General features: G+C 33.0%; 1 protein-coding gene across 23 annotated transcripts in view; it reads left to right on the top strand.

Moving 5' to 3' along the window:
* Positions 1-12924, top strand: part of PARD3 (par-3 family cell polarity regulator) — a 710070-nt gene that overhangs the window by 435427 nt on the left and 261719 nt on the right. For all 23 annotated transcript variants that reach the window (XM_074193157.1, XM_074193160.1, XM_074193150.1 and 20 more), the window contains one exon: positions 9738-9927. In XM_074193157.1, coding sequence (XP_074049258.1) covers positions 9738-9927 — 190 coding nt within the window. The remainder of the gene's footprint in view (positions 1-9737; positions 9928-12924) is intronic.

Below are 12924 nucleotides of genomic sequence, written 5' to 3'. Positions count from 1 at the left end.
GTGGTTGGATTTACTCATTGTGGGATTAGTTTATGAGGGTTTTCAAGATTTAAACCACAAGAAGCTGTTTGATTAGAATAGTACCTGATATAAACCACTTTTATTGCTGGAATGTTTTGCAAGCTTTAAACTAAAGAATAGCTTTTAAAATCAGATTTGTTTCAGTTCATGTATATAGAATCAAAAGTTTCTTCATGGAATTTGGTGAAAGCAATAATGAATTTCAGTTATTCCCAAAGACTTTTATTCAATGCTTTACCATGTCCAAAGGTCCTCTTGAGGACAAATGGAAATGAAAACATTTTAGTCTCTGCTCTCTAGGAGCTTATAGTCTTACAAGGGAGATAAGAATGGACATAAATAATTATGCGACAATTTGGCATGGATTTCCCTTAGTGATTTTTTTTAGCTTCAGAAATTCCCAAATGACTATTTTCTTATTTTGTAGCAAATATAATATCATTCTGTTTCTCTTTTGTTGCTTGATAAACATTTTCTTTCTTTTTTTTTTTTTTGCCATCTGAAATAGTGCCATGCAATTAAGTTTTTAGAAATTCTAATAGGTTTCTGTCCTTTTACTATTATTGGATTTCATATACTGGCTTGACATTGATGTGAATGAACATTATCCATGTTAAAACCATTTTCTTTTGAAGGAAGATCAGCCCCTGAAAGTGAGAGAGAAAGAGAGAGAGAGAGAATGTCTGTGTGTCTGTGTATACAAAGTGATATACTGTAATTTCCCCTTTATTATAGGAACATAGGATTTGCCATACTGGATCAGGCCATTGGTCCATCAGTTCCGGTAACCTGCATCCTGCTTCCAATCCCTGATGCTTCAGAGGAAGGCGAAAAATAAAACCCAATTTATTCATCTAGTGGCATTATGAAATGCTGTACATAGGGGTTGGAAATTCCTTCCTTTTCCTCATGGGCTGTTGCCCAGGCGTCATTAGTCATGATTTCATCAATCTTTTTTATTTTGTTTTTTACTTCATGTTACTTCCCCTTACTCTTATTTCTGTAATGAACTTTTCTAGAAATTCAGATTTTCCTATGGCAATAAGTCTTCTCCGCTATCTTTCTGTTGTGTGATATAATATGCTTCTCTTTATTTCTTTAAAATTTGTTGACAGTACAATTTCTGCTTTTTTTCTCCTAGGTTGAAGAAATGATTATGTTTTCATGTTAAATAAAACTGGAGTTAAGAAGTTTTTGAGGTTTTCTTAGGCCAGGTTTTAGAAGTGAATTTCACTTGATACTAGAAACTGCAAGTATACTTTTTTGCAAAAATTTTATTTACTTCCTACTTACCTTTTCACTGTAAACTTTCAGTCCTTAGTCTATGTGTATCCTAGTCTCACATGTCCTATAATACCATTCACAAGGGAAACAGTGCAGTAGAATAAGACCTTAGTTATTAATATAATACCTAATACTTGAGTAATGCCAAACAGGAATACAAACCATGAAAACTGTTAAAGCAAAGAAAGCCAGTGTTTGAACAGAAATTAAAATGTACCTTCCCACTAAGCAGCTATGGGGCTTTTTGCTTCCAACCAGCAATTGCTTCATTCATTGCATTATATCCCAAGTGCCTAATACATGCCCTGACCTACATGGAGCACTTAATAAATACTTGTTGATTGAATTGAACTCTTGGAAATTATTCAACGACTAGATCTTACTTGGATGATAGTTCTGGCCTGCTCTTTTTTGAACAGTTTCCGGTGGGCATCTAGTGGTGCTGTTTTCTAAGGGACTTATCTAATTGTATTATATTGAAAAGCTAGTTTCCTAAATTGAGAGTTTCATCAGTTCAAAAGGGATTTGGACAATTTTCTTATTGAGCATTTTCCATGCCCTATCATTTGAAAGCAATCTAAAATTTCTCAATCCAAAGAACTTGCTTCCAAGAAAGAAATGATTGGTTTCTCCAGTTATATTTGTGTATAAATATGCAACTGGGGAAACCCCTGGAGAACCATATTGGAAGTGACCTTAGAGATCATTTAACCCTATTTCATAGCTGAGGACCTGAGGAACTAATTGACTTATTCAAGGTCACTTCTGATTTAAATGGAGATAAAATTTGTTTATTTTCAAAGCAAATCTTATTAATAATCCTTCTCAATGCCAATGCAAGACAAGGCTGCATGCTGTACTTGTTATTTAGCCAATTTCATAAACATGTTTGGATGAAAAAATAGACCTTTATAATCTTTTCCTATTTATGATGCTATAAGACTGGGATATAGTTTTGGAACCATTTATGTAGCTTTCTTAATTATTGTTTAGTATTTTAACCAAAGGACAAAATAGCATTTAGAGCCGAAATGGACTTTGGAGGTCACTTAATACAATCCTTTATTTTATAGACAAGGAAACTCAGCACCAGAGAAGCTAATTGACCTTATTATCTCAGGTTGAGCAGGGAAAAAGAAGTAAAGTCAGGATTCAAATACAGGATCTTAGTCCAGGGATATTTCTACAAATTTTCTCAAGGGAAATCATAATTAGTATTCTTCCAACCATCTCCTAAGACCTGGAGAAGTAAGTAGCTCTATTCATCTCTCTCAAGTTAAACCTAGCTAACATGGTGTTGAGCTCTTCTGAAATTGATACAAATGTAATCTGCGTTGACCTGAAAAATAAGAAATGAAAAAACAAGTTTTTCATTTGTTGATATACACAAGCACTAATAAGTAACAAGTGCATTAATTGCTTGAACCATAAATCAAACTTTGGATGATTAGAACAGTTTATGCAATTTATCATATTCTTTAAGGTCTATTAAATTCTAGCACTTAGAATTTTGGTAACTTATTTATTTTAAAAATGACTTCCTATTTGACACAAAAATTTGTAATATTCAAATTAGTAACTCTTTTTGTTAGTAACTGCATTAATCAATCATGGTGAATTTGAAAAGTAATTTTCTTCAATATATTTTCATATGGTAAATAATGGAAATTTAAAAGGAGATTAATGTTCTTGTTTGTTGAGTGTGATTAAAAATCAAAGACAACTTTGGAGATATTGTTTCATTTTTAGTTCAGCTTCCTTTATTATGTACAGTATTGTTTTCTATGTAAATTATTTTCAGTAAATAAACATTTAGGATAACATAATTTTGCGATTCTCTTTTTCACTTGTACTCCAAATGAAGTTGATAAATCACAATCTTAAAATCTATGGGGTTTCTGATGATTAATGATTTTGTGAGACCTTATCCATCATTTAAAAAACTCCTCAGACAATGGTTGGGAGATTCAGTTTCAACAGTAAAATTTACCTTTAAAAAGTTATTGAAATTCACATTTTTCCATAATTTTATTGAGCTATATTTGTATTTCTTTGTATCTTATATTGTGCTTAAGTGTGTCATGAAAGAATTAAAGAAAAAATTCCCTTTCAACAGTAAGGCGAGGTCTTGAAACCATTATATTAATCAATTAATAAATATCAAATCGTTATTAAGTGCTTACTGTGTGCAAGACAGAAAAGATACAAATACAAAGAAGGAAAAGTCCCTATTCATAGCAATTTATATTTTTGAAGGGAAGGAAAATTTATGTGTATATTTGTACAAAAATGTAGTTTTTTTATAGAAGTCACAAAGTAGTTAAACATTATATAATTTGAAAGGATAAGGAAAGGTTTTTTGCAGAAGATGCTACTTGTGTTACATTTCAAAAAGAAGAGGCAGAATTGAAAAGGGAGAGTATTCCAAGAGAGGAGAATAACATAGGGATAGGACTTGCAGTGGCCTGTGTGTGAAGAATAGGAAGAAGAACATTTTGACTGCATCACACAGTGTGCAAGGGACTCATTTCCAATGTAGTTCAAATGATAGATTGGGTTCAGGTTTCATAGGGTAAAAATAAAAGAGAAGAGATCTCAGAGGAAAAGGAAGTCACTGTATTTGTCTGAGAAGAATTGCATGGCTAAATCTGCCTTTATGGGAAATTAGTTTGGCAGCATCTTAGTGGATAGAGTGGAAGAGAGAGAGAGAGAGAGAGGGAGGGAGGGAGGGAGAGAGAGAGAGAGAGAGAGAGAGAGAGAGAGAGAGAGAGAGAGAGAGAGAGAGAGAGAGAGAGAGAGAGAGAGAGAATATGAATGCGTGTGTGTTTTGGGGAGAATGAACATGACGGTAGTGACTAAAATTAAGATGCTAGTACAATAATTTCAGTGAGATAGGATCAGACATTAGACCAAAGATGTTGTAAAGGTTAAAATGTCAAGAATTGAACATATAGTTGAGGTAAATAAGGATAAGGAATATGAGATCATGTTAAGAATATGGAGCTCAGAGGCTGGGAAGATGGTAGTGCCTTTGACAGAAATAGGAAGTTTTGGTGAGGAATGGATTTTTGATGCATTGAGTTTTGAAGTCTTGAGAACATTGAGCATAAACTGTCCAATGGACCCAAATTTGATATAGCACCAAAACTTAAAGAATTTATAACTTTATATATTGAGTCATCTGCATTGAGTGAAATCCATTGGATCTGATTTTAATGAGGTTTCCAAAAGAAAGCATGACACAAGGTCATCCAAGTTTTGTGAACTTTCAGGATAGATAGATTAATGATAGAAATTTTTTTCTGTAATTATTTTCTTTTTAATCTTATGAATTTTATTTTATATATTTAAAAACATTGTTCTGAGATGAGGCTTTGCCAAAGGAGACAGTGTCACAAAAAGAGTTTGCAAATATTTGGACAGAATTTTGGGGTATACTTACAGTTGAGGACCATCATATGAATAATGAAACAGCAAAGGTGACTGAGAAGTATTGACTGAACAGGGACATAGTGATCTGGGAGAGAGTAGTGTCATAAATTTTCAGAAACTAGAAATTATTCAAAGGAATAATCTAGTCAACATTGTCAGAGGCTTGTTAGCAGATAAATTGAGAGTGATTGAGACTGAGTAACATTCTACATTTCCAAGATAATTGGCAGTTTTGGAGATGGTGGATACTATTGTATAATGAAGGAAGAATCCAGAGTGGGAAGAGTTCAGGAGAGAGTGAGAGGAGAGGAAGTGAAGACAACAAATATAGATATAGATTATTCCCATAATTTGGTTGAGAAAGAGAAGAAAGATATAGAGCAACAGCTTGAATGAAACCTATTAAGTGTTTTTTCTTTCTTTTTTAAAGACATTGAAATTTGGTCATGAAATCAAAGAGAGAGGTTAAATATTTGAGTGGAAACAGGTGGGGCATATATGATCTAATGGGAGGACTTGGGATCAAGTGCTCATGTAAAGGTGATGGTTTTGGTAAAGAGGAGAGAAAGATATAAAAAATGCCAGCTAATGTCAAAGGATTTTCAGGTGATGAGAATGGGAGGAGCTATCATCTAATAGCCTCAGTTTTTTTTTTCCAGTAAAGTAAAAGGTAACTCACTTTAAATTCAGGAGGGAATCAATACAGGAACAATAAAGTGATTGCTGCAGTGAGGGCTCAGTTGAGGTGGATAGCACATTACATTTATGAATTACATGCCATATAAGGATTTGTTGAAAGAATTGGTTGGTTAGTATGGAGTAGTATTGTGAAAATGTTTGCTTCAAGTCCTTTTGCATTTCAGAGGTTGAGAGATAATAAAGCTCATTTCTATCATTGCCATTCTTAATTCTACATCATCTTCCCAGGCTTTTGTTCTGTACATTTTATGTTCAGAACAGAAAAACCAGAAATTTTGTATCCTCCCACACCAGTTGGAGAGGTTATTAATTAATGTTTGTTTGAATGAAGGATGGGTCCAGATGAATGATTGACCGGAATGAACATATATAACACATGCCAATATGCTATGTTTTCTATTGCATACTGACTTGGAGTCAGAGCAGAGACCTCCTGGCCTTAATATTTCTTAGTGTTTTTATCACTAACAAGTAACAACTCTGAGTCTTTGTTTCCTCATTCATAAAATATGGATAGAAATATTTAGGCTATCCATCTGATAAGTTTGCCATGTTAAATTTTTTTTTTAAAACTCTAGGATCAATGTAGATCACCTCCTTGAAATTCATTGTTCAAGAATTGCTTGAAACACAAATGTCAAGCGTATAGCCTAATGTAAACCCAAGCTAATGTTAAATGTATTTGATAAACGTTTAAAAAAATACAATACAACATGAAAAAATCTAGTTTTCTAAGTCAACATGGGACCTGCGGGGATTGTTGGCCTAAGACAGGGATGGGAAACCTTTTTTTCCACCAAGGGCCATTTGGATATTTTTAGCATCTTTTGGAGGCTTTATTTGGTCAAACATTTAATTGATTTACTCCTAAATTGCTACTAGATTTATTGAATTTTGAGTTCCACCTGTGCTTGCATTAGCAATACCAGAATAATATGGTCTACAGGTTGGAAGTTCCCCATTCCTGGTCTAAGACATTTAGAGACTTGCCTAGGATCACAATGTTTTTATGTGTCAGAGTTTGAGTCATATGAATATGACCTTTTATTATTCAAAAAAATTTAAAGGGTGAAGGCTAATGATTTTCTTAGCTCATCTATAATTTTACTGGAAAAATCATTGTAAAGTCTAAGCCATGTGTTTTCCCCTGTTCATCAGTAATACTTGGTACCACTCAAAGGCATTTATTCATCATCTCCAGCCACTCATGATCATGGCTTATTCTTTACATTCTTTTCATTTAACTCAAATGAACTTTCATCCTAGTAAACTGTAAACTCACATAGCACAATGCATTGAAAGCAGCAGGAATTTAATAAATGTTTGATGAATACATAATGTGATGTAAAAGAGTATGTTGGTTTTCATCAGATCAAATCTTTATACATTAGGGGTTTTTTTGTACTTTAAAGCTATTATAACATTCTATGCCCAGAAAAGTGGATTCGAAATGCCACTCAGAGCTTTTTTATTCAGACGTGTTTGACCAAAGACAAGAGCAATTTGAATTGGTACACATCTTTTTCAGGAAAAACATTTTTCATGAAGTACATAGATTATTTGAGGACAGGGATTCACCTGCTCCTCTCAATCAGGGACTAAATAACTGTTTTTTAAAAAAAATATTCTTACCTAGTATTTTACAAAGCAAATCATTTCAGGACTATAAATTCACATGAATACACATTTTAAAAATGATAGTACTTAACTTTCTAAAATATGTTTTCTATAGAATTAGGACTAAATTTAATTCTACCTCACAGTATTAATTTGAGGCTTAAATCCTAAAATTATTATTATTATTATCATCCTCATCAACAACAATATTTAGCATTAGCATAATGACTTAAGGTTTGCAGAGGTTTTTATAAATATTATTTCATTCTCATGATGAATCTGAGGAATAATAGAAGTACTCATTATATTATTGTTTTATACCCATTTTACAGATAAGAGTAATGAAGCACCCACAGAAATTTTGACTTGCTTAATGTCACATAGCTAGTAATTATGCAAAGGTGGATTTGAATTGAGATTCTTGTAACTTCAGATTTGGTGTTCTATCCACTTCTACTTTACTGTATGTCAATTATTTAGTAAAGATTAAAATGCTATATAAACATCAGATAGTATTATGAATCCTTCTCCATTCTAGTTTTAATATTTAAATCAGCTTTTCTTTCTTATTCTTATTTTACCCTTGAACTTTGAACCCAAATATCAATTAGTTATAATAATTTGAGTTAAAGACAATATTCTTGTTGTTTTTCTGAAGGCATAACTTTTTTAAAAAGTGAAAATTATTCCAAGAATAGGGTGCTACTTGGCAAACAACTCATCACTGTCAGAATGCCTGTCATTTGTGTTAACAGGCCATTCTTTACCCAACTATAATTTCCTTGATGGAAAGGTTAATGTTTAGACTATTAATGTACTCATTTCCAAACATAAAACCTACGAGACTGTTAACTCTTAGGTTCACTTAGAATATTCTAAGAAAAGATCTATGAAACCATATGCAACCTTAACTGTTTCTTCTTATAATGAATCTGTAATATTGTGTAATTATTCCTTGTAGATGGCTCCTGCTGTAAAGAATCCAGTTTTTCCCTTGGATCCCTAGTAAAATATATTCCTTACAGTGAACACAGTAATTTATCAGTTTTTGCTTTTTTTCCCTTCCCCTACATACTTGACAAAAAGATACACATATAGTCTGTTTTGTTTAAAGTTACCTAAGACTGTAAACAAAATTATCCTGTGTTCTTGAAACTGTACAATTGTTTACTCCCTTAGAGGTGGGATCTTCACTCAAAACTTCCTCAACCTAACATTTCCTACACCAACTATTTTTTTTTCTTTTTGTCCAAGGACTGGGAGGGAACATTTTGATATAGGTGGTTTAGGGAATTGAGGTGTTTGAGATGTCCTCAGACACTTAACTAACTTAGATAAATCACTTAATTCTGTTTGCCCCAATTTCCTAGATAAAAATGAGCTGGAGAAGGAAATGACAAATCATTCCAGTATCTTTGCCCCCCCCCCCCCAAAAAAAGAAAAAGAAAACAACTCAAAAGGGATCATGAAAAGTTGACCACAACAGAAACAACTAAACAAGGAAAACACTCACATCCCAATTCATCCTCCTCTTATAATAGGACTTTTGGGTTTCATATTTTCTTAGCAAATCAAAAACAAACAAATCACTCAAGTATAAGGTATAGATGAGTTTTGATTTATATATATATTTTTAAAAAGTACCTGTATTGATCAAATAAACTCTTAAAATACTGACATATTCAATAAATAATAAAACTCAGAAAATTAAATATTGAACAATTTTTGCTCAGTAAAAACAAATTTTTGAGGTTAAATAGCCTAGGTATAGTTCTATAGCACTTGCAGATCCTTTAGCAAAAGGCCATATTGTTTCAAGATAGAAGAAACAAAATGGAAGTAGTGATGTGTCCATCCTGTGAGATTCCTACTCAGTTTTTCCCCAAGTTCTATGTAAAATTCAAAACCTAATATTCAAGTATAGATGAGAGAACATGGGATCATACAGGAAAGTGATCCGATTGATCAGTCTGCCACTTTACAGAGGAGCAAACTGTAGCCTGGAGATAGGATGATAAGATTATATGACTGGTAAGAGAGGCAGCATCAAAGATCACTTGGCAACTTTGGAGTGGGTGAGGGAAAAAACCTTAATCAAGTCTTCATCCATTATCAGCTTTTCTCATTCTTCATTTTAAAAAGAGAAATGGGTAAAATGAAACAAAATATTAATGCTTTTAAAACTATGATTTATTGATGTTCCTTTTGGCTAAATTACATTCTTATATCATTTAAATTTCTATTAAAGAAAGAAAAGATTACTGATATATGTGTGGATTTTCAAGAATTTATGTATCTTACCACAGCTATTTAACGATTATTTCCCCATCTCCTAAATTTTAGGATCTAAAGCAATAGTTACAAAATATTTTTGGCACATTCTCCATGGCTACAAATCATTAGGCTTGCTAAATAAGCCAGGAGCTAAGCTTTTACTATATATATATATATATTGAGAAGAATGTGTTCTCTTGTGTATACAGTGGAAGAGTATTTTTCCCCATCTATAAAATATATATATGAAGACTTAACCATATTTTAAATTTTGTCTTCTATCAGGCTGTTTAGATGCATGGAAATTTTGATGTAAACTTTTTTTAAAGAAGGCTATCTTATGATATCTGTATAGTATAATATTCTGACATATATCTATATTTTATCACCTTTTTTTTTTTATTGTTCAGGTAAATACCAGCTGTCTCCAACAGTGAACATGCCCCAAGATGACACTGTTATCATAGAGGATGACAGACTGCCTGTACTCCCTCCTCACCTTTCGGACCAATCATCCTCTAGCTCCCATGATGATGTAGGATTTGCCATAACAGATGCTGGAGCATGGGCTAAAGCCACAATTAGTGATTCAGCAGACTGGTAAGATCACAGTTCCAGGCTTGAAAACAATGGCTAATTGCAATTACATTTTCTTTTACTTTTTAAATGGTTGATCACAGTGCATATTTAATCACAGAATTTTTTTTAAAGCAGTATTCAGCCTTCACTATTTTCACACCCTTAATTATCACCCTTTTAATAAAAGAAACTTTTCATGTAAACTTATTGATTTTTATTAGCTTTTCAGTGGGCTTTCTGAACAATTTAAGAGGAAAATTCATTTGTTTTTATGGTTTGCCAATGGCTATTAAGCACTAACTATCATAAGCAGCTTTGCTAATTTCATTAAGTATTTGAAATGTAATTTAGCCATATAACTCTCCCCCTCTCTTGCCTTGACTCTCAAGATCTTTAAAACAAAGATATGAAGGCATTATGGATAAAATTAATATTGCTGATGCTTAAGCTTTGGAAAATCAGTTTTCTTACTAAAATTTCCTTTGTAGGCTGGTTTGATTCTCCTATTCATATTTATGATTTATGCCAAATCCATTGATTCTTTGGTCAGGCAGTGTTTTATTAATATCTTTTCTTTTGTCTGTGCAAAGAAAATTGTGCTTGATGCTATTGAGTAGATATGTACTGTTTGAATGTGGAATTGTACATTAATTTGCAAGTTTAGTAATTATATACATCAATAAGCAAAATAAAAGGCCCCTTTGAGGGATGCCCCCCCACCCAGTTTGTAGTGATAATTAACACCAACAGTATGAAGTATTATAGTGGAATGTTCTCATTGCTCTGTCTCTAGGGTCTTTTAGGAATGCATCAGCAAAATCCTATTTAAATGGTAGTAGCATCACTCCCTTTATTTGTTTTAGTCTGCCATAAAAAAATCTTTCTATAACTCGCTTTCTTTCCCTGTCCTTCTGCCTTTTCTACTTTCTCTCATCCTTCAACACCCCACTTTCTGTTTGTTAATAATTCCAACCCTAATGTCTAAGGAATTGATGAAATGGTTCTGAACATTATTTTCTTGAGTTTAAAAAGTATTGTCTCCTACTTGCTTCTCTGTTAATGCTGCAGCTGTTCTTGGAATAATTTTTCCTGTTATTTGGGTCTTTGAGAACTCCATCTGTAGCTTTAAGAAATGGGGGTGGGGGAAAGACTCAAGTGAAATTCTCCAGTAGAAAATATGAGAATTTTCAAATCAAACCACACTCAAGACTGGATGATAATAGCTTATCTCTGAATGAATTTTACAGTTGGCCGTAGTGGGAAAAGCCACTGTGCAAAATAAAATGTTTTTGAATTCTGCAAATGCTGTTACATTTACTGGTGTAGTTCATGTGTCTTTCAGAAAACAAAAACAACAGCAATGATTACAGGGCTTAAGCATTCCCCGTATTCATCTTGGGGAGCAGAATATTGTAGTCTCCACCTTTACATGGAATTATTGAGGTCTTTCAGTAAAGTGTTAGCTGTTGGAGCAGCTTACTATAGTGCCTCTGATGTAGTGTTGAGAAAAATAAATAAATAAATCTCAGAAATAGATTGTTGCATTCATTTCCTGCTGCTAATGGAGGGAGAGAGTCTTGGAAAATGGAGGCGCCTTGTGTGATTTTTGCTCGAAGGAGCATAGGGTAATGTTAAGAATATGGACGAAGGGTTATCCAAACAATAATGGCAGCTGTTCTGAATCACAGCAGAAAATGTAAGCTTTCCAGCCTGACAATATCTCTCTAATCCTTGATGAAAATGTTATGAAAACAAAAGGGCAATAAGACAGGATTAATAACTGGAATTTTAATAACATTGAGGGTCAAAATACGGTTACATTCTTTAAAGAGTCCATTGTTGTTCTAGCAATCTTACTTGTTAAGCATGTTGATGTATCGCCCACTGCATACATTACTTTAATGGGTTATATTGATAGGATCCCAGTAATAATGATGCAGTTTAAAGACCTTTACTTTATAGTTATTTTTAGGAACACATTTCAGCTCATTTGATTTTTTAAAACTATTTTTGTGATTCATTTGTAAATTGCAGAAGGCTGGCTGTGTCAAATGGATATGTCCAATTAAAAGTTTTAGTTTACTGATGAGCAAAGTAGGTTTTTCTCAATCCATTAATTAATTTATAGCACACTAATGATCATGTTGTTGATAAAAAATGATGGCCTATAATATTCCTCTTAGTAACAGCATAATTTCCAAGGAAATAAAAATAATTTAAAATTACACAAAGTCACTAAATTTTAGAGCTTGACTCTCACATCAATGCAATTTTCAAGTTCTATTCAGTTCAGAGAAAAGACTGAGAAGAGAAGCACATGCCAAAAGGTGAATGAGCTCAGCAAAATGAACAAAGATATCTATATATTCATTCATCAGTAGCAACATCCCACTCAGGGTTTTCTCTTGAAAATAAGTAGTTTATAGTTTGTCTGTCATTCCTGGGTAACAAGTCTTGCTCAGTTCTAAACTTATTCTGTACCCATGAAGCATTTAGTGCCAAAAGGAACTCAAGTGTTCTAAGATTTGATGCCTGTATTATATACATTATGAATTGTTTTAGGAATTTAAGCTATCTTTTAATTCTACTCCCAGTAATCAGGCACCCTGAAGACAGTCACTGATTTATGTCTTTTCAGTCAAAGTTTTATTTACTTTTTCTTACTAGAAAAAAAATTCCAAATTGTTGGAAAAGCCAGGCTAGATTGTGAAACCTTTACATGGAACATACTTGATGTCTAAGGAGTTCCTGAGAAATTAGAGAATTTTCATTTAACATTAAAAAAATACATTTTTTCCATCATATGGAATTCCCAAGAATGGTCAGTGAATCTAATCATACACTCCTTTGCTTTAAAATCTTCAGAGGCTGCTTTTTCCTTATGAAGTCAAGTTGCAAATATCATTGTTTGGCATTCAATCACATACCAGCTCTACTTTCCACATCTCATCACCCTTGCTCTTTGTATTGATCACACTGGACTAGTCTGGGTCCCCTCATACTTTCATGCCTTTCCTA

Source organism: Macrotis lagotis, chromosome 7, assembly GCF_037893015.1.
Source record: "Macrotis lagotis isolate mMagLag1 chromosome 7, bilby.v1.9.chrom.fasta, whole genome shotgun sequence".
Classification (NCBI taxonomy): Eukaryota; Metazoa; Chordata; class Mammalia; order Peramelemorphia; family Peramelidae; genus Macrotis; species Macrotis lagotis.
Note: the sequence above shows the minus strand (reverse complement) of the source record. Positions and strands in the feature narration are given on the sequence as shown.